Source organism: Melanotaenia boesemani, chromosome 23 (assembly GCF_017639745.1).
Source record: "Melanotaenia boesemani isolate fMelBoe1 chromosome 23, fMelBoe1.pri, whole genome shotgun sequence".
NCBI lineage: Eukaryota > Metazoa > Chordata > Actinopteri > Atheriniformes > Melanotaeniidae > Melanotaenia > Melanotaenia boesemani.
The window spans coordinates 12,570,018-12,596,649 of record NC_055704.1 but is presented as its reverse complement, the minus strand read 5'-3'; the positions used below and the strand labels follow the sequence as shown (position 1 = coordinate 12,596,649).

Here is a 26,632-nt window from a genome sequence, read left to right as displayed (position 1 = left end):
AAATAATTAGGTTTTTAAGAGGTTAACAAGGTCAGCGACAAATGCTGAATCCTTATAGTTGTCATGATCTTCGTTTATGATCTTGGTTTTTTGGTTTTTATGGTCTTGTAATTAGTTCTGTTTCCTGTATTTTTTGTGGTTCCTTCTCATGTATTCTGTTATGCTTTTTGTTTCCTGTTCATTAGTTCACCTGGTTTGATTTGTTTATTCACTTTACCTGTTTCTCATTAGTCCTCTGTGTATATATACCCCTCAGCTTAATTTATTCTCTGCCAATTTATTTGTGGTCTTCATGTGTCGTAGTCTTTTTGCCATGCATTCTTGACTCAGTAGTCTTGTTTTGTAAGGTTAGTTTTTTGTTTATTAAAATCTTATTCTGCCTTCTGCCTTTGTCAGTCTGCATTTGGGTCCACACTTTCCATGCCACGCAACCATGACAATACTGTGATTCCAAACAAAGTTTAGCAGTTGATAGTTTTAATGATGATAACAGAGAGCAGCCTGAGCATATCAATCACAGGTCTTGTTACGCACTGAATCTTGAGTATTATACTATCATACTATCATTAAAAATGCTTTGCAGTTGAATTACATTTTGTTTACAGACAGGACAACAGACCACACGACCAAAAAGCTGAGCAAGCAATGAATTTAGGAAGCTTTCATATTTTCATTTGGATAATGCTTTTCAGGGTCGTCATTTATTGATTGGCAGACATATTTAGAGCATTTTAAATCCACAAAAATAGAATGGGCAGGCCTTTTTAGAGCCATTTCTTCAAACTAGATTGAATCCTATTTGTGTGTTAAACAATTCAACAATAATGACTTGCTTTCATGTCGACATTTCATCCATCAAATGAGGCCATTTACAGTTCTGCCCAGTATGCAGCAGATCTTAACCATGCTAGGCGAATTATTCAGTCAACATAATCAAAACGGGCTATCACCAGCTACCATTATTTTCCTGCTTTGACCTCAGTATTTTGACACAATGATATATATCAAACTTGATTTAAGCAAACAATTCTGGTTTTAAATTATTCACTTGTCTGTAACCAGCCAGTACGGCCAATTAAACAGCTGATTAAATCTGAGCATCTACAGAAGGGCAAAGAGTTCAGTTATAGCTCTCCTTAACTGGACCAGCTATTATAAAGTTAGCATGGGCAAGATGCATAGTCTAAACAAAAGCTTTGGTATGATGTATGGATTAAAATCTGCCACAACAGAGCTTACTTGTGATTGGCCAGTGAGAGAATTCGAAAGAGATGCCTTAGCAACCCTACCTGTCTGTTCATGACCACTCTCTATGAACAAATGTCCCTTGTGGTGAGGTAAGCAGCCCAGTTGTAATTACTGTTTCTTTATTCAACACAAATAAAGAAGAATCCTTTAACTTGATGAAAAAGCATTGAAAAAAGACCGTGTGGCAAAGAGTTGAGCGTAGGAGGGAAAGAAGAAAGCAAAGGAGGGAGGGGAAGATAAAGTCTCCTGGGGCGAGAGAAAGAGAAGTGCTGGCATAACAGAGTTTTTTTTATTCCTTTGGCTTAAATCTTTTTGTATTTATTTCACAGGGATAAATTATAACCTCAGATATCTGTACGTTCAAGTGCAGATTTAGTGGAAAATACAGGCAGAAATGCAACATGTTTACATTGGTAAATAATCACATAGAAAAGAATGTCTTCCAATGACAGCAATGGGTCTCTGAAGACAAACTAGATCACTTTTAAAAGAGTTCACCAAAAGATTCTGATTCGTGCGTTTGCTTCCTAACTCTTATCAGCCTTGATATAGTCTCTTTTGGGTGTATGAACGCCAAACTGATGTCCAAATTACTTTAAAATAGGACTAAAACCATTTCATGTGTAAATATACGCCAACCTATTGGCTATCATTTGTCTGAGCTTAAGACCATTAAATTTTTAAACTCCAAATTGACTAGATTCATCTATGCAACTTGAATCTGACATGACTTGTCAGTTTGACAAGATTTCTCAGAATCATGTCCAGTGAGCTCCACATGAACACTCATTGTACACTTAACAATATGGGTGGGATAAGTCATTTACAAGCTGTTGTTGAGCGTTGCCAACTGTGTACTGCAATGGGGATATTCTGTTTTTCTACTTTTTTTTATAAATAGGTCAAACACCTGCAGCATGGTTTGGGTGTGCTAAACCATATCTAGCAAAACATTCATGCTGAATGGCTTGGCATCTGTTTTGACTAAAGATAGCATTCAGTTCTGGCAGATGAGTTGGTCTTTCATGTCAAACTTAAGCTAGAAACAAGAGTGTACTGAAGTAAGTCAACAAATCTAACTTTTTACTCAGATTTTCTTTCTCAGAGGGAAAAAGCTGGTCTTGCACCACCCAAGGCAATGAAATTTAAAAACCAGCATGTCTAATAAAAACATAATTTGTTGTTTTGATCTGCAAACAATGTGGAAAGTAGAAATGACCAATTATTAAGTCATGACAGGTTATGTGTCTCTTTTGATGCTGAAGAGAAAATACAACAAATAGCAAATGTTAAGATAATCAGAAGATTTACTATGAAGAGATGTGTGGTAAAAACTCCCTATCCAACTTTCTGCACAAAAGCAATTAATTGTTCTGCAACTTGTAAAAAAAAAAAATGGGCAAACAAGATTGTCTCTATAATTACAAATATTTTTTACATGTTCATTTCTCACCTGCCAGGTTCAACTATCAAGTCTTAGAGAGTAGATGATAAAGGGTGTAAAGTCAAGGCAACTGACCCAATCGGGTACCTGCCCTGCATATAGCAGTGCAACCACAGAAATATTTTTACAAATTATTTAAATTTTCAAAGAAAATAAAACTCATTCAAAATGAAATTATTGTATGCTAATGTTTAAACCAATGGTGGCCAAAATGCACCAATCCAATTCCCTTACCCCCCAATAATTTATGTAATTAACTGCATTAAAATTTTTAACGCATGCGCGGCATGACGAGCCCCATACATCCGTCATTTCTCTGTTATGACGGTGGGACGTGTAGAAGCACAATGGAAAAATCAGCAGTGTGGTTCTATGGATAGACTAAGCATTAATAGAGCAACACATGGACGTCACCTCTGTGGAGAATGGGGCTGTTTTTTAAACTTGCGACAGCCCAGCCCATGAAACTAGCGGTTCATGGTTCACACTGCCACATATTTATCCCAAAGTGTTGTTTTTGGCAGGACCTTCTCTAACACAGTAGCTAGAAAGGATCTAGCTGTAGAAAGGATTTATGCTTCAGGTATGCAGGGGCAGTTCCACCTACATTCTTTTATAAACTTGCGACAGCCCTGCTACATTTTGCACCGTGTCTGCTCTAGTGGATCTCTGGTCATCTCACTTTGTGCAGCGATGCCTGTCGGCAATCAGCTGATCTGCTTTTTGTTGCATTTGTTAAGCGTTCAGCTGAGAAGGCGGAAACTAGCGGTTCATGGTTCACACCATCACATATTCACCCCAAAGTGTTGTTCTTGGCAGGACCTTCTATAACAAAGTAGCTGACAGGTGGTAGAAAGGATTTAAATTTCAGCTATGCAGGGGCGGGTCTAGAAAAGTACTGATGGGGGACCAGGCAGGATCACTGACCAGGTAAAGGAGAGCACAAATGCAACTTTTTGAGGGTCTAGATTTTACGAAATATTTAACTCATTATTACAACTAAAGTGATCATCTAATGTAAAAAAGTGAAGAAAAACTTTTAAAACAAGCAGCCAATGATCTATTTTATCAGCAGGTGTTTACTTTGGGTGCTGCTGCTGTAGGACTTTTATCACTGCTGCACAAACACTCACACTTCAGTGATAAAAGGAAAAACATGTTTTATTCAGATCATCAGTTTTATCAGAGCTTCTTCATCACTGTTGGCTGTTTAACTTCAGTCATCACATCTGGTTGTTTTATGACGGATATCACCATGGACAAGGTTGGTGAGATGATACATGAATTCTGAATTATGATCTAGAACATGGAAGAGATGATTTAGAACAACTATTATTTTTAATTTATTACTTTTAATATGTATTACTTTTATTACTTTTGTTTAGTTATTTTTTATTTATTTATATTTATTTATTTTTTAATCTAAGAGACATAAATTAGGGAGTTCATGTTTATGTAAAATGGGAAGGGGGGGGTTAACTGCAGTCTGTGTATGTGTGTGATGGACTTCTGTGTGACTGTGTTTTAGAGATTTTTTGTGTGAAGGCTTGTTTTATTTAATATGCATAAAATGTTTTTATCATGTAAAGTACTTTGTTTTGCCTTTGGTAGGAAATGTGAACATATAGAAGTACATAACATGCTGCATTTACTGACCATTGGACATCTGACATTTAAAAAAGGGAAGGTCAGTTAACACTAAATATTTGTAAGCATTGGCTCTTGCTGTTGATACAACACAGTAAAAACGGTCAAATTTCAGGCATATAAAAACTCATTAATGGTGATATATAATATATTTCTCTATGTTTTTCAAGAGTATTTAAAAATCCCAGATGGCAATCAAGTCTGAAAGAATAAATTTTAAAAAAGGGTGCAGTTGTCTCTTTTTTTTATGAGCTAATAGTTTTTTAAATGTCAATTGTGATGTATAACTGCACATTTGCTGTCCTCATATGTTTCCTAGGCCTGGCTTGGACAATCATTACGCTTATCAACAGCACTTCATTAGAGGAATCAGGTCAGACGTAGAGAGAGATGGAGGGGGAGCAGTGTCTGTGTGTTTGTGTATTTTTATCCGTCTTCTAGACTGTGTGTGCCTATGGGTATTCATGTGTGTGTGTTGTGTCTCAGTTTATATTCAGGTGACCGTACTGACTTGAAGATAATTATCTTGTGTGTTCTTGTTCTTAATTTCATACCTAATTTAGACCTTTATGGACATGCCCCAAGTGTGCCTGGGTGGTTGTACTGCTTTCAGTACATGTGCAGAGACTAATGAAACCCAGTATAGTAGCCCGAACACCAGTAATGTTTTCTTTTTCCAAATTTCACATAGTTGAAATCTGAAGCTTCAATTAACGTAAAACACAATGCTGGTTTAATACCAGTATTGTGTTTTACTGGACTGTGTTTATTTGCAGTATTACAGGAATGTCTTGTTCTTCTCAGACTAACATTTCTGGGATGAATATTAGAAATACCTCACAAGGGAACATGGTCTAATAAAGTTAACACACATGACTATGAGCTCAATACAAAAACATACTGTATAATTAGAACCTCTATAACACTGTCTAGACAGATCCTTATAGGCATCATAAAAGCAAACTTTGCATAACAAGCAATTATTTTCTGTCTTTAAAAATGTCACATTAAAAGTTGGCTCTTCACACCTGGCTCAACATAAGAAACACAGCAGCATGTTTGATCAGGGAAAATGAAAGAAAAGACAGGCTGAGGTAGATCAGACACAAAGCAGTAAATCAGGGAGGTTTTGCAGATTATTTACCAGAGAACAATAATCACATTCACAGTAATTTGCCCTATAGACAAATTTTATGTATTCCCCATTCTGCAAGTGAACCTGAGTGTAAGCACGCCAACAAAGAGTTGATGAAGTCAACAAATAACTGATGATCACTATCTTTTCCTAGTCCTTACACCTTGCACCCTGCTCTCAGCTGGTTCAAAAAAGAGCATGCTTTCCTCAATATTTTGCTTAGTCTACCTTTAAAGCATGACAGCTGAAATGGATTACTTTGGGTGAATCATACGTGGAAAGTAGGGTTTTGTGTGTAACTGCTGTCAACTAAAAAAAAGCAGAGTCATTGTTTTTTTCATTGACCAGAAAAACGGGACTCGACCTACTGTCCTCGAAACCCAGATTCAGCCCACAGCGTGAATTTGACCTGACATCTGACTTTTCTCTATTGATCCTGCCACTGCTAACACAAATTATTCAAAGCTAGGGTGTGTTTATCTGTTATCCATCCCAACTCTGTCACCAGCATGCTAAAGCATTCAATTTTGCTTCACAGAAAAACTTTGTTTCATTCAAATGTCCTATTTCCAGATGTAAACACACAAAAAAGCACCTCAAAGAGATAAATAAGTATTCCCAAGAGAGGTTAGGGCTAGCCCTGCATACTGTCATGCCACATGAGCTCAGATGAAAGACTGCAGGCACTGAAAGGGGAGGATATACTCCAGCTTCCTCTCCTTATTTTTATAAATAGCTATTAGGAGATGTGGCACAAAGGTGCAGCTGGGAATTCAAACATCAGCAGCAATTGGACCAACAAGTTCCTGTTTTTTGTGAAGATTAGAACAAATCTAGCAATAAACAAACTTTCATCTGATGGCTTCCACATACATTAAACTGGAAAAGCATCACAGCTAGCAGGAAACAAGAAGATAAAGAAGGCTTTGCAGAACAACAGCAAAGACTTGCCTACCTTTTTCTGGTCCTCGAGTTTTTGACTTGTGGACTTCTTGCCATGTTTGCTGGCTTCTGGCGTTTCCATCCCTGGTCCCAATAAAAAATAACTCCAGATCAATATCACGAGAATTATATTGAATAGAATCCAGACGGCTAAAGTTTGCCGGCAAGGGCCTGTGTCCAGCACATCCCTCCACCTGGACACAGGCAATCCATTGTCGGAGGTGGTTGGTATGGTTTAGGAAAAATGGTTTTCTGAGTTATTAACACTGGGAGAAGGACAAAGCCAAACTGGTGACGGCTATGTAGAGAGTGTCATTATGACAACTGGACCAAATAGAGTACTGAGGAGGACTTCCAGCCCGCAGGATGTGTTGATAACAGTTAGGCAAGCTTCTTCCTCAAAGTGCAGTCACTGGCAGCAGCAGTCTTCCATAAACATCTGGGGAATTAAGATATGAGACATAAGATTCAGATGCTCATAAAGCTTAAAAAGAGCATAGTTTTAGGTTCTCAATTAATGCAAAATCTCTGCCTCTCCAAACAGTCAACATTCCCCTTGGTGCAGCTCTGTACAAATGGCAAGGGTATCTGCATTTCAAAGTGAATGTTGCCATGGTGCTCAGAGAGGGGGAGAGAGAAGAAGCTTCTACATGCTGTTTGTTCTACACTGAGTGATTGTTTTTGATTGTTGTCTCTTCCTCCAAACCTCGTTTCCATCAGACAGAAGCAGAGGAGAGATCGAGTCATTCTCAGGTCAGGCAAACCTACAGCTTGGGTTCAAGCATGGGAAAAAAAAGATGATTGACAAGTAGCTCCTAGTGGAATCCATGAGGGTTCAGGTTGTCAGTTTGGTATTCTTTATCATGATTTGTGAGTGAAATCCTTTTTGTCCTTAGCAGAAAAAGTAGTTGGTTTATGATTCACTTTACTAATATATGGCTCTACGTGTTACATCCCTCTAACTTAACGCCAGGTTCACACCAGGCTTATGGTGCATGTAGCATGTGTTGTTTTCATTTCAGATACCAGGGTAACAAATTAGAGCATCCGCACCAGCTACATGACACACATTGTGCCTATTTTTTACCATGTGAGGTGAGCATCAGGGTCATTAAAAGGTCTTCATACTGATCCTATGTCAGCTACAATACAATCTTTAATGTAGTTTCAGTGTGAAAGCAATACATTCATGTTAGCATGCAGGTTTTCACATTAATAAAAACCTAAAAAGCATTTTGCATCTATTTTAATCCATGATGATACAATAATGAGTAGATTTCGCTTGTTTAGCTGTTTGCTTGTACTTGTAAGAGGCTTGCAATGCTCGGGATTCACGCAACCCCAAAGCAGGATAAGAATTCCATGTGCTCCTCGCAGGAGAGCAAGTTTTTCCATCTTCATCACCCTATGAGCATTTAAAAACCACAGATATTTTTGCCTGCTTTTCTTTTGTCTACAGGTGGGAGTGTGTTCAACTGTGTGTGCGTGTGTGAGTGTGCAATTTGCATATATTGGACTTAATTAGTTAACTCCATGCTTTAGAGAAACTGTTCTTTGTTTCATTTTGGATTTTGTTCCCAATAGGAGGGAATAGGAATTTGTGGGCAAACAAAGTAATTGAGAAGTGAATGTGTGCCTGTTTACTTATATTTATAACAAGTGCAGCCATTTCTACCATTATTACCATCATTACTAATAATTGTCGTATTATAAACTATAACTATAATTTATTATAGACATCAGGGTTTGCTCTAATATCGCTAATTTAGATGGCTATACAGATTTACACAGAGAGCTTTGTGTTATAATAAACACTATGAACATTGTAGATGTACTTATTAACACTGACATTGTTGTTGTTGTTGTTGACGACATGTAATCACTTATATTGTTATTGCAATTAACCTGAGCATTAGTTCAGTATTTCAGTTATCGCTACTATACATATTTTAAACACAGAGGAACAAGCACTTAACGCACATGGTTAACACATTTTCAATTTTACACATTTTTCCACCGTTATACCCGATTATCTTCCTTTTTCTTCCGTTTTTTTATATTGGTGTCGCTGAAGAAAAGAAAAAAAAAACAAAAAAAAAAAACAAAAAAGACTTGTGGACATACAATGTGTGTTACAAAAAAATAGTAACTTGACAGTTTTAATTTGCTAGATGTGACATGTTACAAATATTTCTTTAAAAACACACACACACACACACACACACACACAAAACAGTGCTACTTCCCTCTTCAAACTTTTTGCTATATCTATATCTATATCTGCTACTTTGTTGCTACTTTGTTGCTGTAAAACCTAGTTCACACTGGGATTTTTAAGCTTAATTTCCACTTCACAGACAAACCTTGAAGGTCAAAGACAAATATTCCAAAGCTTCATGTGAATGTTCAAAGACGTGATGTCGGAGGCTCCCAAAGACATCCTTAACCTCAGCTAAATGTCCAGCATCTTTTAAATTTTTGGGTAGTCGGCAGAGGATGGGTTGAGAATTACTAATCAGTGAGGAGATACAGTCAATAGGTTATTTTCCATTACCCCTAGAATTTCACAAAATCTAAACACTGCAATAAAAAAACGGTGATGGAAACACCTACATTTCGTTAAACCTTTCAAATGTCACTAAAAGGTTTTTACGCTGTCAAAAGGTGTTTTTTTTTTAGATGTGTTGAAATAAAAGTATATCGCAAAAGTGTAATTGAAACAATTTTTTCACATTTACACTTCCCCAGATGTGCGTAGGCGGTCACATGACCACTTCAAATAAAGATGGCGCAGTATGTGTAGATGGAGGAGGAGATGGAAATCTATTAACAGCTTTTTTTTAACAATTAAAGAAAAAAATACAACTGCCATCCTTGGAAGCAAATAACAGCAAAATGCAAGAATTTAACAAAGAATTAGAAACCTTCCTACTCAAAGTGGAGTCTTGTGGGACGAGATTTTAGGAGAATAACGGTTAATGCACAAAGGATGGGGTCAGGTGATGCAACATGGCAAAACAAAGAAACTAAATAAATACACAAATATAATGGTAATATATAAGTTATTTGAGTGAATGTATATGCAATCACAAGATTTGTCATGGCAAAATAATTTAAAAATAAAAACCTGTAGAGCAAATGAGGGAGACTTGTAGGAAAGGTGGAACATTAGCAACTTTATTTGCAAAAGAGACTCTTATTCAAAGTGTGTTTTAATCATTTGTTATGGCCAATTTCATTTTCCCTAGAAAAAAAACAAAAAAAAAACAAAACCCCACAACATAATAGCACTAATGAAATACTGTATGGAGTTTCACTGAACACAAAAACATGATTGAACTGTCACTAAAATCAATATTTTTAGCACTTGCATTAAGCCACCATCCATTCACTAAGCTGGCAAATCAAATCCCCCAATGATCTCTCCAGGTAAATGCACTGTGAAGAAACTGTCACCCACAAACAAACACCATCAGGTCATCAGGGAATGTGGCCTGTGTTCACCTTCATCCCCTCTCTTAACACTAGTCAGATCTTAACAGCTCCTCTGTGCCACTACACACTTACCCTAGCTTCAGAGTGCTATGTAACACTGGAACCCTGTCAGTTACTTAAGAGCAATCACGTCTAGTGCTGCCAACTTAGAATTGGTTCTTTTGGGGCATGATGAATTAAGCGCTGAACCCCAACAAGATTTTTCTACCGAGACCCAGGAGATTAGCTGAAAGCAATAAGTTGTGAAAGCAGTCCTTACATTGGAATACAGCTCCATTACTTTATGTAGTAGCCTCAAAACAACAAGTTGTAAGGCACAGGGAATATTTACTGGCATAACTGATGAAGAAAATAAAGCCAATTCTTAAAGAAACCCCACAAATTTTCTGTAGGCAATAAATCCCAGCATGCTGAACTAACTAAAAGCACAGCTGTACTGCTCCTAGACTTCCCCATTTCCCTCAGCAGTGGAATTACATGTGCGGGACTCTAAACTCATGCATACTGCATGAGCACTAATTTGTCCTTTTTTTCTGGAATATTACAAAAGAAACAATGGAACCTCATGGGAACAGTGAAACACACTTTGTACTTGTTACGAGGAGGAGAATAGCTAGTACTGGCACAGAGTGACAAGATGACCTCCTATATAGGCCACTGGAGTCACAGCCATTCTCAATCTGCTGTGCCGGACAAGCAACATCGTAAAGAGCACTCTTATCAAGGAAGCAAGGACAGATTCACCAGTACAAATTTACAAGGACTTTTTAAACAATACCATTTTTATATTGATTTGTTTTCCAGCTACATAGAATAGTTGATGGGCCAAGTCCTTGGTTTCTCAACAAAAATAATCAGTACCATACAATACATATTCAGTTACTTTTGGCTTTCAAAGCCAGTTTCTTCCAAGGACTTTTATTTCCACTATACACAATACTTGGATCCTCAACCAGTTAACTGGGCATTGTCCCCTGTTGCTGCAAATTTGTGACTTCTGGCCTTTGTGTATTTTACTTATTTTTATCAAACCTATTCATTACATTTATTTCCTTTCATTCACTCCTATTTATTTTATTTGTATAATTTATTATTTATCTTTATCAACTGCCACTAATTTAATATTTCATTGTATCTTATTTTATTTTATATTCAGTCCTTTTCCTTTTTGTTTTATCACCTCATGTTTTACTAATAAATTCAGGCTGTAAGAGCTTAATTTTCACTAAGGCCGTTATTTACCCCTCTGCCTTTTCCAAAGGGGCATTTGAACATGTTTTGTTCAACCAACAAAAAACATATTTTTAATTATTTTTGATTAATTAAACATGATACTAATGTGTTTGTGGTTGGGTACAGTGTGATTAAAAAAATTCTTCAGTGTGATGACTTTACAGTATGTTTTTAGAAAACTGAAAAGTTTTTTAGTTTTTTAGTTTTTTTTTTCCAGTCAGAGAAAAGTCAATGTATACTTTTGTTGTACAGATAACAAAACTTTCTGATATATTCAACTACAATTATCACAAATAAATTGAGGATATGGACTGTAACTGCCTCTGAAAATATTTTCACATAGATTGATTATTCTGTTGCTAGCTTGGTAATGTAGCTGCTACAGCTAATGCTACATTCAAAGAATGACTTACAAACCAAAGGAGAAAGGTCTTGTTTCAAGGCTGTTGGGGGAATAAACCTTAAACAAAATTATATAGTGTGACTGGAAATGAAAATAAATTGTTAATTTCCAAGCATTCAGCCACCAAACTGGTTTAATTTGCTTGCAAATTCTACAGTTGACTCTGCAATTTATTAGCTCAGCAAATGTCTTAGCCTTTAGCAAAATTGAAAGACTCACCACTTGTTGTTTTTTAATAAAAAGGCCCAAAAAATATAATATTTCTCCAGAAAAGCAATTTTTCATCCTGCCATAAGAGAAGCTTAACAACACTGAAATGCTAAACTGTTACCTGGTACACACATTACGATTTTTGGCCTGTATTTGTCCCGATTTTGCCTCTTCCTGACCTCGGACGGCAAACGCCAGATAATCGTGAGATTTCCCTGACCAATTATCATTTGGTCTGAGGTGTGTTATGTGCCAATTTGTCCCGATAATTCGCTCTGAAACGGGTCGTAGCCGGCAATTGGGAACGTTGAACATGTTTAATATTTCAGTGCTGATTTCTGAGGAATGCTGACGACTCGTGCATTCGGACTGCGTGGATGGTGACGTGGGTCAGAATGTAGGAAATCTGAGAGCGAGCTGGCTAGGGAACAAAGACGTAAATAAAGTTAATGTTCATGTCCTTTCCAACCTGTTATTTTTTTCAATTCTGGATTTTTCTGTTACCAATAGTCCCAATTTCGATGTTTGTTCAGCTCGGAGGACTAGATTGTAGATCAGTTGCGGGACAGCATCTTTATGTGTGTGTTGTGATTATGTTTTCGGAGCACACCACACACAATACGATCAAAACTGATTTATTTATCTTCACGTGTGAGGTCTCGACCAGATAAAAAATCTTATAAAATGAAAAAAATCATTATGTGTGTACGAGGCCTTATCCAGACTTAGCATTAATTAGATACAGCTGAGCTAATTTGCTAGTGACACAGCTGTTAAAAATTAAGCACAATCACCTTAAACAACAGACCTTTCATTTAAAATGTAGAAATACTTATCACAGCATATGAGGGATAAAACATTATAGTAGTAAAACAGAACACAGCTATTGTATTGTAAAAATGCGTAACTAAATAAAATACATGACAAGACAGATATTTCAGGAGTTCAGTTTGAGCTGTGATGTTATTACAGTTGAGCTGTCCACAATTACCTAAAGATAATTAGACCTGTCACAATATTTCTTACCAAAATTATACTCTGAACAATGTACTAAAACAAAAGCTTAAATGAGTATTTTTTTTAAAAAAAAAATCCTCCAAGTTACGCTACAGAATTTAAAAAAAAAAAAAAATAGTTTTCTTGTCATGGGGATAAATGGGTTCCTATATTTATTGTTTAAGAGAGGATCAACATGTGCTTCAATTCCCTTTGGTTGTAAAGAATCTTACCAGAAGCAAAATGTAAATATTTATGAGTAGCAGCTGCTGCAGTTTCATCACAGCCTGATCCGTAGTGCTAGTAACCCCACCTTCAATCTCTACAGCTATTAGGCATTTCCCCCCGCCCAGTGGCCTTTTCACTAGCATTTTGTATTCAACGGGTGTCTGCAACTCTCCAAGTGGTCAATAAAGTTTGATTCATGAGACCTGGGCCCATAACTACACACTGCCGCTTTAATTCGAGGAGATGTAAATGATAGCCATAGATCTAGCCTGATTTCCTCAGGGAGAGCTGGTGGGCTGGGGGAGCACGCATTGTAAATTATCACCTCAACAGACCAGAGGTCAACCATTAAGAGCGCCCCACTATCATATTAAAATACAATAACGCCTTAATGGTATTCTGAAAACCTAAACTTCATTTAATCAGTGTCACTTAAAACCACAATCAATCAAAACTAACTCATATGGTGGCTGAAATTAAATAAATATCAAACAATCTTAGTCACATGTGTACATCATTGCTAAAAACCTTCTTTGTTGAGAAAATGTAAGTGACTATGTACTTTGATTTCCATATTCATCTCTCAATGGTAAAAAAGCAATGTGTCATGTAAGTATCTACTATATATCATTTAGACCATAAAGAGAAAATAAATTTCTGATGTAAATATGTGCAGTTTCAGTAGGCTTGTATTTGTATGCTTAAAGCTGAAGACAAATACTCAAATAGTAATTTTCTCAGCAATTAGGCCATTTGTAATAGCCTTGCCATTCTCGACTAGACTCAACAAGAAGTTATTAATAATCCTGATAGTACAACTAATTCCACAGGGAGCTTTGTGCACATTATAGCTCTTAGGGGACTGCACTGACCATTTTGCAGCCAGCTTTTAAAAACCTCAGTACAGTTAAAACTCAAAGTGGAAAGCAGAATTAATCTTTCAATATGCATATTAGTTTCCACAGTACACCATTTCATATGCCGCAGTTTTATTTGTTTTTACTAACTACGAAAACTTATGCAATAAAGTGAAAAGACGCATATGCAATTTAAGTATGTGTTTAAATTGCATATGCATAGCTAATGGGATGTCTATGTTATGATGAAACAAGCATTGGCAATATATACCAACAGCGAGTATAAAAAAAAAATGCATAATGAAAAAAAAGCATAATTTCCACAGAAAAGCTTTTAAATAAAACATATTAAACTTAAAAACTGCATTATGGGTTATTCGTAGCGCAGCAAATCAATAGGAGCCATATGGAACAACAAAGAAACCAGATGCTACAATAAATATTAAGGAGGTGCAAAATGTGCAATGTTGTATTAACATAAACAAGCCTGCAGAGGCTATATGCATGTGTATGGAAGATGTGTGGGTGTGCATGCAGTCCTGAGGCAGGATGATAGATATCATCTAAAGTGAATCTTTGAGTACTCTGGACAATCAGGCCCCAAATGAGGCTGTTTAAACTTCTGTCGAATGCATCAGTCGATATGAATATTTTGATACTAAACAATCTTGTTTTTGGTCAACAGAATGCTTCTCTGTGGGGTATCATCTTCTACAACAATAATAAAGCTGGCTACACATTGCACAAAAGAAAACAGCAATTTACCATTTTTAAATGGGTTCAAGAAATGTCCTTGACTTCACGTACAAAAAGTTAAACTTGTATTCAGGTGTGCCCACTTAGCTTTAAAGAAGCCTGAAGCTTATTTGTGTGTATGCATACACACAATCTATATTCTCCACATAGCAAGAAGAAGGAAAAACAGGGCGAAAAAGAAAACAGTGGGAAAATGGAGAAACTAATGCAGGTGAGAAAATGTGAAAGCCCAGGGAGAAACAGCAAACCAACAACAATAGATTCTGAATTTTTTTTTTTTTTTTTTTATTTTCTGCAAGACTTTCTGGAGCAGAGGTTTAACTGGGGTGATTTTACAAGCTGTGGCTACTAAAAAGCAACAATCTGCACCAAAAGAGGAATTGGCTTTTTCTGTTGTCACGGTAACTGGAGAAAGAAAGCAGCACAGTGAATGTGTTTGTGTTCATGGCTGCAGGTATCTTGGCTCTTTGTAACAGGGTAATCATTATTGTGAAACTGAAAACTGACATGAGACACAGTGGCTCATTAGCTTGAGGAATTCATGCTGCTGTGTCAATTTTGCTACGCTTGTTTTGTGCAACACACGTTCACGCGCCTGACATTTCCCTGCCACCTTACTGTTTATTATTTCCAGAAATGACAGAGTGTTTGGTAGTGACAGCAAAATGATTCAGGAGTGATATCTGATAAGCCGACATGCCAGATGGTTTGTTTCATGGAGACATCTGGGAAGTCGATTGTCTATCACTACCTATCAACCAATCAGATCAATGAACCACTACCCGTAGAACCAGCTGGGAAATTAAACTCTTGCCTGAACCAGCCATGGGTAAAGTGAAACTATCTTTTCCTGAAAAAAGCATTTAGTGTCATTCTTTTATTTTTCATCAAAGAAATACTCTTCAGTTTTTACATAACTCATGCTTCAGTAGCTCTTGAACAAGGCTATAAAGGAGCCACCATTATTTTCTATAACTCATTAAATCCTAGCTGTCATACATTGTATTTGGATTGTTCCAAACTCCTGTGCCTTGGTTACAAGATTGTGATTATAATCACTGACATGTTTTGCAAAAATATGCCATATTTAAGCATCTATTAGCTCACATTATAAAGGCCCTGGCATTTATAATGTGAGCTAATAAAAGGGGAGCATCATATCATCTCTAAAATACAGAAAAGTTATCTAAATTGAATCTCAGCAAGCACTTAGATGAATTGTACCTTTGAGGAGGAACAACAAAGGGCATCAGCAGGATAACTGAAAAAATTTTGTTTTCATATAAGACCTGCAAATATTTTCTGTACCGCATTAGCTGCAGTTCTTTAACACTTAGTACACTACCTGTGTGAGATGTGTGGAAATACTTCAAAGCAAAGTCTGTGTAGAGTGCACTGGAAGCACAATTTAATTGAAAATATATGGAGTGCAAATTCTAAGGTTTTGTCAGCATGTCATGTATTAAAGACAAGGCTACCAACTTAACAACAATGAGGACACAAATGAGCAAAAAGTATCAAATGTGTTGCCTGGTTACCTGGTCTACTCACAAAGGCCTTGTGGAGACACAACTTTGCATAATTAGATTAAATTGCACAGTGGTGTGGTGGTTAGCACCACGGCCTCACAGCAAGAAGGTTGCTGGTTCGAGCCTTGGCTGGGGGGAGTTTTCTGTGTGGAGTTTGCAAGTTATCTCCATGTATGGGGGGGTTTTCTCCGGGTACTGCGTCTTCCTCCCACTGTCCAAAGACATGCATGTCAGGTTAACTTGTCACTCTAAATTCTCCATAGGAGTGAGTGTGAATGGTTGTTTGTCTCTCTGTGTTGTGTCCCTTTGATGGACTGGTGACATGTCCAGGGTGTCACCTGCTAAATGCTGGGTTAGGCTCCAGCTTTCCCACAACCCTTAATGGACAAAGCGGTATATAATGGATGGATGAATAATTAGATTAAAATGTCCAGGCTGTGCTTTTGAGTCTTAGTAGAAGGAACACTTGTGACATTTTTTAAGATGAGTAAATAGTTTATTTTTTACTGGTGAAGAATAAATGAAGATGACATGGTACAAACGAAAAAAAATGTTTCAAGCTTGCCTAAATGAAAACAAACACACTTAAGGAAAAATGTGAATATCCCATCAGAATAATGCAGTTGTAGCTCTAAAGCTCTAAAAAAACATAGTATAACATGTAAATATTATTTCTGTAAAGGCCAACTCTGTCAAAGTGAAGCAGAACAAAATTGGAGAGGTTCAGGTGAGGTCTCCAAAAAGCCTGTTTTGGCACAGTTTGGACATTTGTTTTCAACATCCCCCAATTGAAGGATCGCAGGGTTTAAAAGGTTAAATATAATCCACTGAACTCCACTATAAGTAAGTGGAAATCCATTTTTGCAACATGTAAATACTCCTCTTGCAATTGTCACCCATCTTATTGTACTGAAGAAAAAAAGAAAAAGAAAAAGGAATCAATTTAGTGATACACTATTTTCATTCTCCTTTTCACCCTTCATCTTCTTTTGCCAGTATCTTACCAAATCCATTTGTCTTCAGTCTAGCTGCATCACTGTCCCTCCCCAAGCTTGCTTGCCAGGGAGGATGAACAAGAAAGAGGGAAAACACAAAAAACAAAAGAGAAATCCAAAAAGCCGACTTTCCTTCTCCACCATTTATCTACATACAAGCTGCATTACCACCCAATTACTCTTATATTACATTAATATGTTTTCCTTCTGCCAAGTCTCTGCATGCACCAAATCCATTTTACACCCTTTGTGACACTTTTGTGGAGCATTACAGCAGCACGTACACTGTAATCTTGTGATATCGTGTCGGGATTAACATACAATCTCATTATGACTGTGGTGGATCACAAGAAAGGGAAGAATGAAGGAGGAGAGGTTGGAAGGGGGAGGTTATCCTTAATAATTTATGATGTTTTTAAAGCTAAGCATCAAAGAGGAAAGAGGAAGAAGACAGACAATATAAGGTTTAAAATCTCAATTAAACATGGTGGCATTCTGGAGCTTGACTTATTACACAGAAGAGTCTGTTGGCAAATTTTCCATGTGAGGCTTTTACACACATGTGCACACAGTCAACGGCAAACTCAACAGAGGGTTAAAAGGTCAAAATGAGATGTGTCACAGCATAGAAAAGTGAAATATGCCACAAATCTAACAACTGAGTCTACCCCCTTCACTTAAACCCTCCACCACATAAAATATCGCTCTGCTGTTAGCATTTTCTCCAAGCCTGGCATGCTCACGCTTCATAAACCTCTCTTTTACTACCAATAGATCTGTGAAAGTTGTAATTGCCTCAGTGATAAACAGCCGAAAGCTGGACATGACTCAATTTCTCTCAGGTTAAGACGACCTCACCAGCGCGATGTAGAGGAAGAGCCACGCCCTGTTAAAGAAAACAAATAAAAATGCATTTCATTGCAAACACCCCAAAATCCAAAGAGAGAGAGGGGGGGAGAGACTGGGAAAGAAGAAGAGGGGGATGGGCCGCTTTGCATGTGTACACATAGGTTTTTACAATTCTAGATACGTACACGCAATCTGTATTCTCCACATAGCAAACATTTGAAAAACACGCATGCACTGTATTAAAAATAAACATACATTCACACAAACTCACACACATGCATCTCCCCCAGAGGTTCACCGGGATGTTTACTGAGCCCTCTGGAGCCCCACTAAATCTCACAGAGGCCCCGAAAACGAGAAATAACAGCACAGCAGCATTACAAGCTCTGATCTCTGAATGCATTATCTCTTTATATTCACAGCAGTGTGAGGAGGGCAGCTCTTGAGAGACTGGGAGGTGGCTGCTTACCACAGATGCTGGCAATAGTTGGAAAAGAAAAACATGCTCATCAAAATCTGCTATCATTGTCAGGGTGTGTCAACAGCGAATATCAAAGGGACAGAAATGGATAAAATCAAATAAAACATACAGATTGGGATGTTCTGGTGCAACATCAATACTTCCAGCCCTCACATGGTTCCTGAAAAAAATAGCTTCACCAGCACCCATGGCAGCTGTGTCCACTGAGCATGTTACATACAAGTGCATTAATTATTAGTATTAACAGTATATAGCTTAAATAAATGCCACTTACATCTCTTACAAATAAAAGCTAAGTTTTATATATTTTTAATGTAAATTATAGAGTTCCCTCATTTACTTTGGTTGCATTGAGTGTCAAAGGTACAGCAAGTGTGAGTGTAAAATCAGACAAGTTTTCCTGTTAGTATGGTAATACCAACAAACTCAATTTCAACATTTTAGTTCAAAATCTTTATGAAATATTAATTTTTTTAACATAAAAAGCAGAAATGAACTTTATGGAAAAGCTAGACAAACACTTGAAACATAAGGAACAAAATAAAAAAAAAGACTATTTAGACCAGATGTAGGCACTACACCTAAAATGAAAGGGTAAGAAAATTAAACAGATGATTAAATAAACGTCTTAAAAGAAAAGTGAAGGAAAGAAGGACGAGAACTGATCTTTATGCCAGTTTAATATCAATATCAGGCTTAAGAAAGAAAGTATTTAACAGTGGAAGCCGAACAAAAGAAAACGCTGGACTACAACTTCAATTCACAGGAGCTCAATGAGCAGCATGAAGAAATAATTGAGAAATATAATTTGATCACAGATCAGATGACTTCCCAACTACATATCACTTCAATTTGTGGCAGAATATGAGACAATGAGCTCAGACTAATTAAAACCTTGGAGAGCCTGTGACGTGAAATCTGATCAGCTATGCTTTTTAAGCCAAAAGCAGTCCAAAAAAATTAAGTGGAGCTGGGAAGGTGGAAAATAAACCAGCCTATCCAACAAAGGTTTGTGAACAAACACAACATAATCAATCAATCAATCAACCAGCAATGGAAATTCAGTAACTGATCCACTAAATGCCTTTGCTCTTTTTGTGGTATTGGCAGCTTTTCAGTGCATCAATCTGCTGGTCAGACTGAAAAATCTGGCTTACTACTAGAAATATTACCATGATATTCAAAAGACTGATATTATATTATGTTAGAGTAAAATAATATAATTCTTCAATTCACGCGTAAGATCCACAGCACAACAGCAGACTAGACGATGAAAAGGAGTCTGAGTATTAGGTGGTATGAAGGAAAATTGGAAGTGAGAGATATGATATGGACATTTGTTACAAGTGCTTTTGGAAACAGAGACTCAAAGTGGGGTTCAGCTCAGGTCATTGACCCAAGCCAACTGAGGACCCCTCAGATAATGTTTGATAGGAATGGTAGAATGGAGTGGATGAGTAGAGATGAGAGAGAGAGAGAAATGATTAGGGAAGGGATGAGGTGTGGGAAGGAATGAGGGAGGCAAAGAGTGAGGAATGAATAGAAAGAAGCTGGTATGAGTGGATGGATAAAGGACAGGGAGGAAATCAATGGATGAAGTAAAGGAAGAATAGATGTATGAATGGATAAGTGAGGGAAAGAATAAAATATAAAAAGATGAGGGGGGGGAACAGACAGGGATAAATAGATGGGGAAGAGGGGGTGAGTGGATGGATGAAGAGGAAGAAGGAAGGGAAAGAAAAATAATAGATGAAGGACAGACAGGATGGATGGATATAAGGATGGATGGATTGGTGGATGAGAGAAAAAAGATAAAGGTTTACATAGATGAGAATGAAAAAGGTGAGACAAATGGATGGAGGATGGAAGAGAAATGTAGGGAAGAAAATTATATGGATGAAGGCCAGAGGGAGGATGGATGGATGGATGGATGGATGGATGGATGGATGGATGGATAAGAAACATACAGAATAAGGTGGAATGGAGGAAAGGGAGCAAAGCAAGAAAATTTGAATGTGTAATAATTTCTTTTGTATTATTTAGAATGAAACTGCCACATTTCTGGAAGTTAAAGAATAACGAAATTGAGGAAATAGAAAATATACAAATATATAATCAATTCACATCAGGATTAACTGTAGTTTTCCTTTTAGTTTTAAGAACTCTGCAAATTTTTTTCAAAGACAAGTTGTTATGAGTTAAAAACATTCAAGTCAAATTCAAATCACTCTGAAACAAACTGCCAAAATCTGCCAGGACAAAAGTCTTCAAAATTTTAAGTTTAACTACCAAAAGCATCTAAAAATGTATCAACTCAGATCAGTGCTCAGACACTCCACCCAGACTCCTCTATGGAGGGTGGGGTGTGGTTGGAGATGGAGGAGGAACGGGAGAGGACCCTTCAAGTCACCAGCATTCCATTAGCCAGTCGGTGATGTACTGCTCTGCCACCTAGATTCCTTCTCCCTTACACACTTACACACACACACAGAAAACACACACACACACACGCATACAGATGGAAGATCAGTTTCTCCTCCCAACACCCTCCCCCAACCCACTTTTTCTCCTCTTCCTCCTCCTCCTTCACGCACCTCACACTCTATCAGTCACCATCCATCACATAAGACCTCCACAGATGGACCGGCAAGTACCACGCACACACACATACACGGAACAAATACTCACACCCACTGCCACATTCACACACAGTCAACAAGCACCAACAACACACACACATGCACAAAAAGCTCTAGACTCACTAATTCAGTCCTCACAAGCTAGTCCAGACACACACTCTTTCACAACAGCTCTCAGCTTGACACTCTCCCTCTTTTTCACTCATACACACACTCCACCCTACTCTCTCTCTCTCTCTCTCTCTCTCTCACACACACACACACACACACACACACACACATACATACACAAAGTCTTTAATCTGTGGCTTTAAGCAGCTTAGAAATCAAAAACCTCCACAGCTGAGAGGGAAACCCAATTACTACACAATTAGCGCCATCAGATCTACCTGCGAGAGCGCGTGCTGGAAAACAAAGCGACAAACGGGAAGGTGGTGGCTCTGGTGGAGGCAGTGGGTGTGGGGGCATGTGGAGGAAAACCACAACTCACTCACCTCCTGCTGTCTTTAAAGGCTGCAGCTAATTTCCCCTGCGTTTTCTGATCAATGCAGGGAAAGGAGAAGCCCTAATGAGCCTCACTGCTTTACAAGAATCAGCTATTTAACATACTGGATCAACCCATTTTAAAATGTACAAATATGTAAAACTCAGAAAAGTTGTGTGCAAAGGAAACACACTCATCATGTTCTTTATTTGCTTCTTAATCAACAAGTTAGTTTCCAAAAAAATGAGACAATCAAACTAAAGTCTCACCTTTGAGTTCCACAGAATACTTTAACGGAAGATTTCACTCAAAACTATACTCCACTAAGCAGCTCCATAGGTCCCACATCCCAACTTGTATCCTGCCACAAGGAATGAAACAAAAACTTCTCGAGAATCCAACTACTTCGTCCTGAATGCTACCTCCTCTTCCTCCTTGAGCCTGAGGATTACATCCTCCGATGATGGGAGAGAGGGAAGAAGGAGCAGCAGAAGTAGAAAGAGGAAGGGTGCATGGAGGGAGGAAAATGGGAGGGATGCTGGCAGCTCACATCGTGAGAGAAGTCGTAATCTGTGCTTCGGCGTGCTCTCAGCGAGGGAATAGAGCCACCAGAGAAGAAGATGATGAAGAAGAAAAGGCAGAGGAGGAGAGAGGCATGAAGGCAGGCAGCGGTGAATGAGTGGAGGATGCAAGTGCCCTCCCCTCACACTGCTGAATGTCTCTCTCCCTCTCTCTCTCCTACACACACACACGGACTTGCACACTCCTACCCCCCGCCCTACTACAGATTGCATTGCACTGATGAAATTTTAATGGTTCTTTTAGGAAGAATAATGAACATGGAAGTCCCTGGAGTTGCATGTAAGGGAGTGTAGGATGGTTTGGTGGGGGGGATTTCTACACTACACACACCTACAGAGGCATGCAATAAACATACACATGTGCAAAGTCTCCATCGGCTTTTCCTCTCTCATCTTGTTCTTTCTGTACTTGCAAACACACACACAGCGATCCTGCACAGATTCCGTCACACACACTTTCCTTTCTTCATTTTGCACATCCCAAACAGAAATATATACACATGACATGCAGGCTTACACTCAACAACATCAAACACTGCTACTGACAGACACACACATGCATGCGACGCAAAGGGAAGATGGGGTGGGGGAGCAGACAGAGATCCAACCCATCCTCAAAATGCTCTCTTAGTGTGTATTCACACACACACAGAGAGAGACACACACACAAGCACACACCCAAAAGAAGAGGAACAAAGAGCGCAGTGGTAGCATGTGGAGACACCAGTAGGAACACCATGAGGGGAGGAGAGAAGTGCGAGCTAGAAACACACAACTTCCAAAGTGTTTTCAGTTTGCTACAACAGCATATAGAAAAGACTAATTATGTAGGTGGCTAAAAGAAAAAATTCTAAAAATCAGATTATAAAATTAACATAAGTAATCCTATATTCATATCCATTCATCTGCAGCTATTACTGTTATCCTGGTGTTAATTTATTATACCTTAAAATTAAAATAGAACAATTGCAATAGTGTTGATGCTGTGTAAAATGTAAATAAAAAAGAATACAATGATAGCAAATCCCATAAAGCACTATTATTAACAATATTTAAAAATGTTTAAATTGATAGCAGCAACATGTCTGCAAAAAGTTGGGAAATTGGCAACAAAGGGTTGAGAATGTAAGTGGTGCTAAAAAGAAACAGCTGGAGGAAAATGTTGCACCAAACTGGGTTCCTTAGAAATAAGTCAGTGGCATGTAGGGGCTTGAAAAGAGCACCTTAGAGAGGTTGAGCCTCTCAGAAATAGAGTAGCAGATAATTAACAGTTTGCATAAAAAAAAAAATAAAACTGTCTTAGAGTAGATGAGCTATTATTTTTAATGAAGCCTCTCAACGTTTTTTTTAAACTGGAGATGTACATCAGCTGAAATAACTTGATTGTTTCACAGGCAACCTTCATCTCTGAGACCTCACAGCAAAATGGTCACAAACTAGAAACTAGAAGCGAGGCATTGACATGAAATCCACATTTTTTTTTCTCTATCATCCAGCAGAGATGTTTTGTGAACTCAGTAAAACAAGAAAAGATATTTGATGCAGTATATTGTGTCTGGTTTAATGCCAGCAATGTTTTTTTTTTGTTTTTTTTTTTTTTTTACCTTAATCACACGATTTCAGTACATTAACTTTACCAAACAGTGATTGGTCATTGGCACAGGAGCATCTAAAAGTCACCTTTTTTTTTTTTTGTTCCTTTATGTAGATATTTTATGTCCTTCAGGGAAAATAGGACATGAGTTTAGATCAGTATGATAGGCTTGCAGTCCACATCGGTGATAAACATAATCCACAGTATGAGAAAACTACAAGGTCAACTTGAGGTTTGTGAACTGCCAGCCTATAATATTAATCTGATTCTGAAAGCCATGACCCAGAATCAGTCCAGTAATCTATACATCTTTGCATTAAAACTATTTTAACTACATTTTATTTTTAGATTTCTTGTTGTAAAAGGGTTAAACCAGCTGCACATCAGATCTCAGCATCCTGAAGAAATTTACTGTATCACTACAGGCTGCAGTTTATAACCTATGGAGGGGAGGAATATAAATGGAATTTGTAACAATATAAGCAGGAGAGCAACTAAAACATACACAATGACTATAATCTCAGTTCAGCTGCACATCCTCTACTTTAAGTCTCAGTCAGGATTGGAGAAAAAGATAGAGGGGATGTCAGGGGATGGTAGTTTAAATTCCTCATACAAGCACGAATAAAGATATCTTCCACTGCAGATTCGGGGAGGGTTGTTCACGTATTAGCTTTCATGCAGCTCCTGCCTCTTGCAGTTCCACTTTTAAGATAAATAAAACAAATCCCAGGAGAACTGCGTGACAGAAAGTATACCTGGTGCAGCAGGACATTAAAGCAAATATAAGCTCAAAAATAGTTTCCCAGAAAGTTTTTGGGGGAAAAAAAGGCAATAAACTTTGATTCAACTCTCTTTGGCTGTGGAAATTGCTCTCATTCCTCATATTTCCCACCAAGGTACTGCATCCTACCTTTGCAGCATCCTGGAAAATCAATTGCCTGTGAGGATTATTCCCAAATAACAACCAAAACACATACGTAATTTCAATCTCAAACTTTAACTGTATTTTCTTTCACTTTAAAGCAGTAATTCCCTGCAGACTAAAGGCCAAAATGAGGCAAACTGTTCAGAATGTGCTGCTAAGTCTTTTAGACATGCAGAGCCACTTCAAAGTTTTTATTTTCCCCATCTTTCTCTCTCTTAAACACAACACTTGAGAATCAGCAAGAAAACAAGCTTGTTGAAGGCGTTTGAGGTCTGTCAATAATGATGGTAATGCCAGAGAGAGACAGCTTGAAAAGTACTTAAGAGCCAAGCAGGGGTTTGACAACATTCATAATGTGTGACATGCAAGTTGTTCTTTATCCTGGGAAACAAAAACAGCATGCAATGCACAAGGTTAAAGCTGTCTGGAGGCTTCATTTCTGCTGCACATTAACGGTATTTTAAAAAGAAAACACCTACAAATGCTATAGACTAACATTATTGATCATAAATAAAGAATCTTGTAAGTTTTACCTAAGTTAAGGAAAGATTTAAAGAGAAAACTCACAATATTGTGCCTAAAAAAAAACAAGCTTTTGTCTTCAACCAGACACAAAGATTATCTTAGGAGAGGAACCCAGCTAAATGCTGATTGTACTTTAAGCAAAAGGCAGGGAATAAACCTAAAATTTAATGGTTTGCCTTATAAAATGGTGTAAATTGGATGCTAGTTGTAAGATGGTACTTTAAAAGCAAACCCCTCAGATAAGGTCCTCAAAAGATTGCTTCTTTTCAGCATAAATTACTTAAAATTCCCCAGCTGACATCCCTCCCAAAAATGTTTGAGTGGTGCAAAATGAAAAAAAAAAGGCCAAATCCAATTAAAAGGTCATAACTGGAAGTAATTTTGTCCGTTATTGCTTTTGGCCATGCCCTAGCTTCCTGGTTAGTGGCTATAATAGAGGACATTTAAAGCATAGCCAAATTACAAGTGAGCTGAGGTGTGTTTTTAAAGATAAAGGTGTCCATATCTGAGAGAAATATGTGCTTACTGCAGGACGATTAATGACATTAGCTGCAAAGCACGTCTTCTTCACACCATCTCTCTCTCTGTGTTGATGACTACAGTAGGTGCAGTTTTGGTTTTATACCATGAGGTTTATGAGGGATCGTAATAGGTGGGTGCAGCTCAAAACAAACGGGAAGCCAATTAAATGTAAGGGCTTCCTGGGCAAGCTGCCAATAATAGGGTCAAAAACACAACTACCAGAAGAGAAATGCTGGGTATTATTTCCTGAATGTAAAAAAGGTCATTTTCTTAATTTTGTTTAATAGATTATATATATATATATATATATATATGCTTGCAATTAGACTGGATAATGTGGATAAAACACTATTATTGTAAATGTCACGTTATATTGAATTGCTCAATTTTACTGAACTTCCATAAGATTACTGGGAAACTAATTTAGAAAGTATTTATGGATAAATGTGACCACTGCTGGTTAAAACAGTCAAAAGAGCACAGTAAAACAAATCTTGTTCGTTGTATTAGTACATGCATATTATAATATGTGTATTTCAAATATATAGGATCCTAGGAGAGTGCCTTATTCTACCAGTAAGGCCCTAATTCACACCCAGTGTTAACACGTGTCCTTGCTGATTGGATCACTAGTGGACATCATTAAATTAAGGCCACTTTCATGTACGGTCTTGGACACATGGTGTCAGATTCCTACAGCAACCTAAATTCAAATGTCTCCTGGACTACATTAAGGGATCCCCCACTGCTGACCTGACAGAATCATCCTGGAAAACAGCAGATGACAGGATGACCTTATGCTTGGATCCATTTTATGTTCATGTACCATCTCTCTTTTCACCTGGTCTGATAACAATTCATGACCACACCAACAGTGCTTGACTGACAGAATAAATATCAGACTGTCATAA

At 37.7% G+C, this 26,632-nt stretch overlaps 1 protein-coding gene across 1 annotated transcript in view; it reads right to left on the bottom strand.

Annotated features, from left to right (window-relative positions):
- Window positions 1-26,632, bottom strand: part of nav3 (neuron navigator 3) — a 382,473-nt gene that overhangs the window by 264,756 nt on the left and 91,085 nt on the right. The window contains exon 2 of the mRNA XM_041977344.1: window positions 6,430-6,855. Within this exon, the coding sequence (XP_041833278.1) occupies window positions 6,430-6,498 (69 nt within the window). The 5' untranslated portion in view covers window positions 6,499-6,855. The remainder of the gene's footprint in view (window positions 1-6,429; window positions 6,856-26,632) is intronic.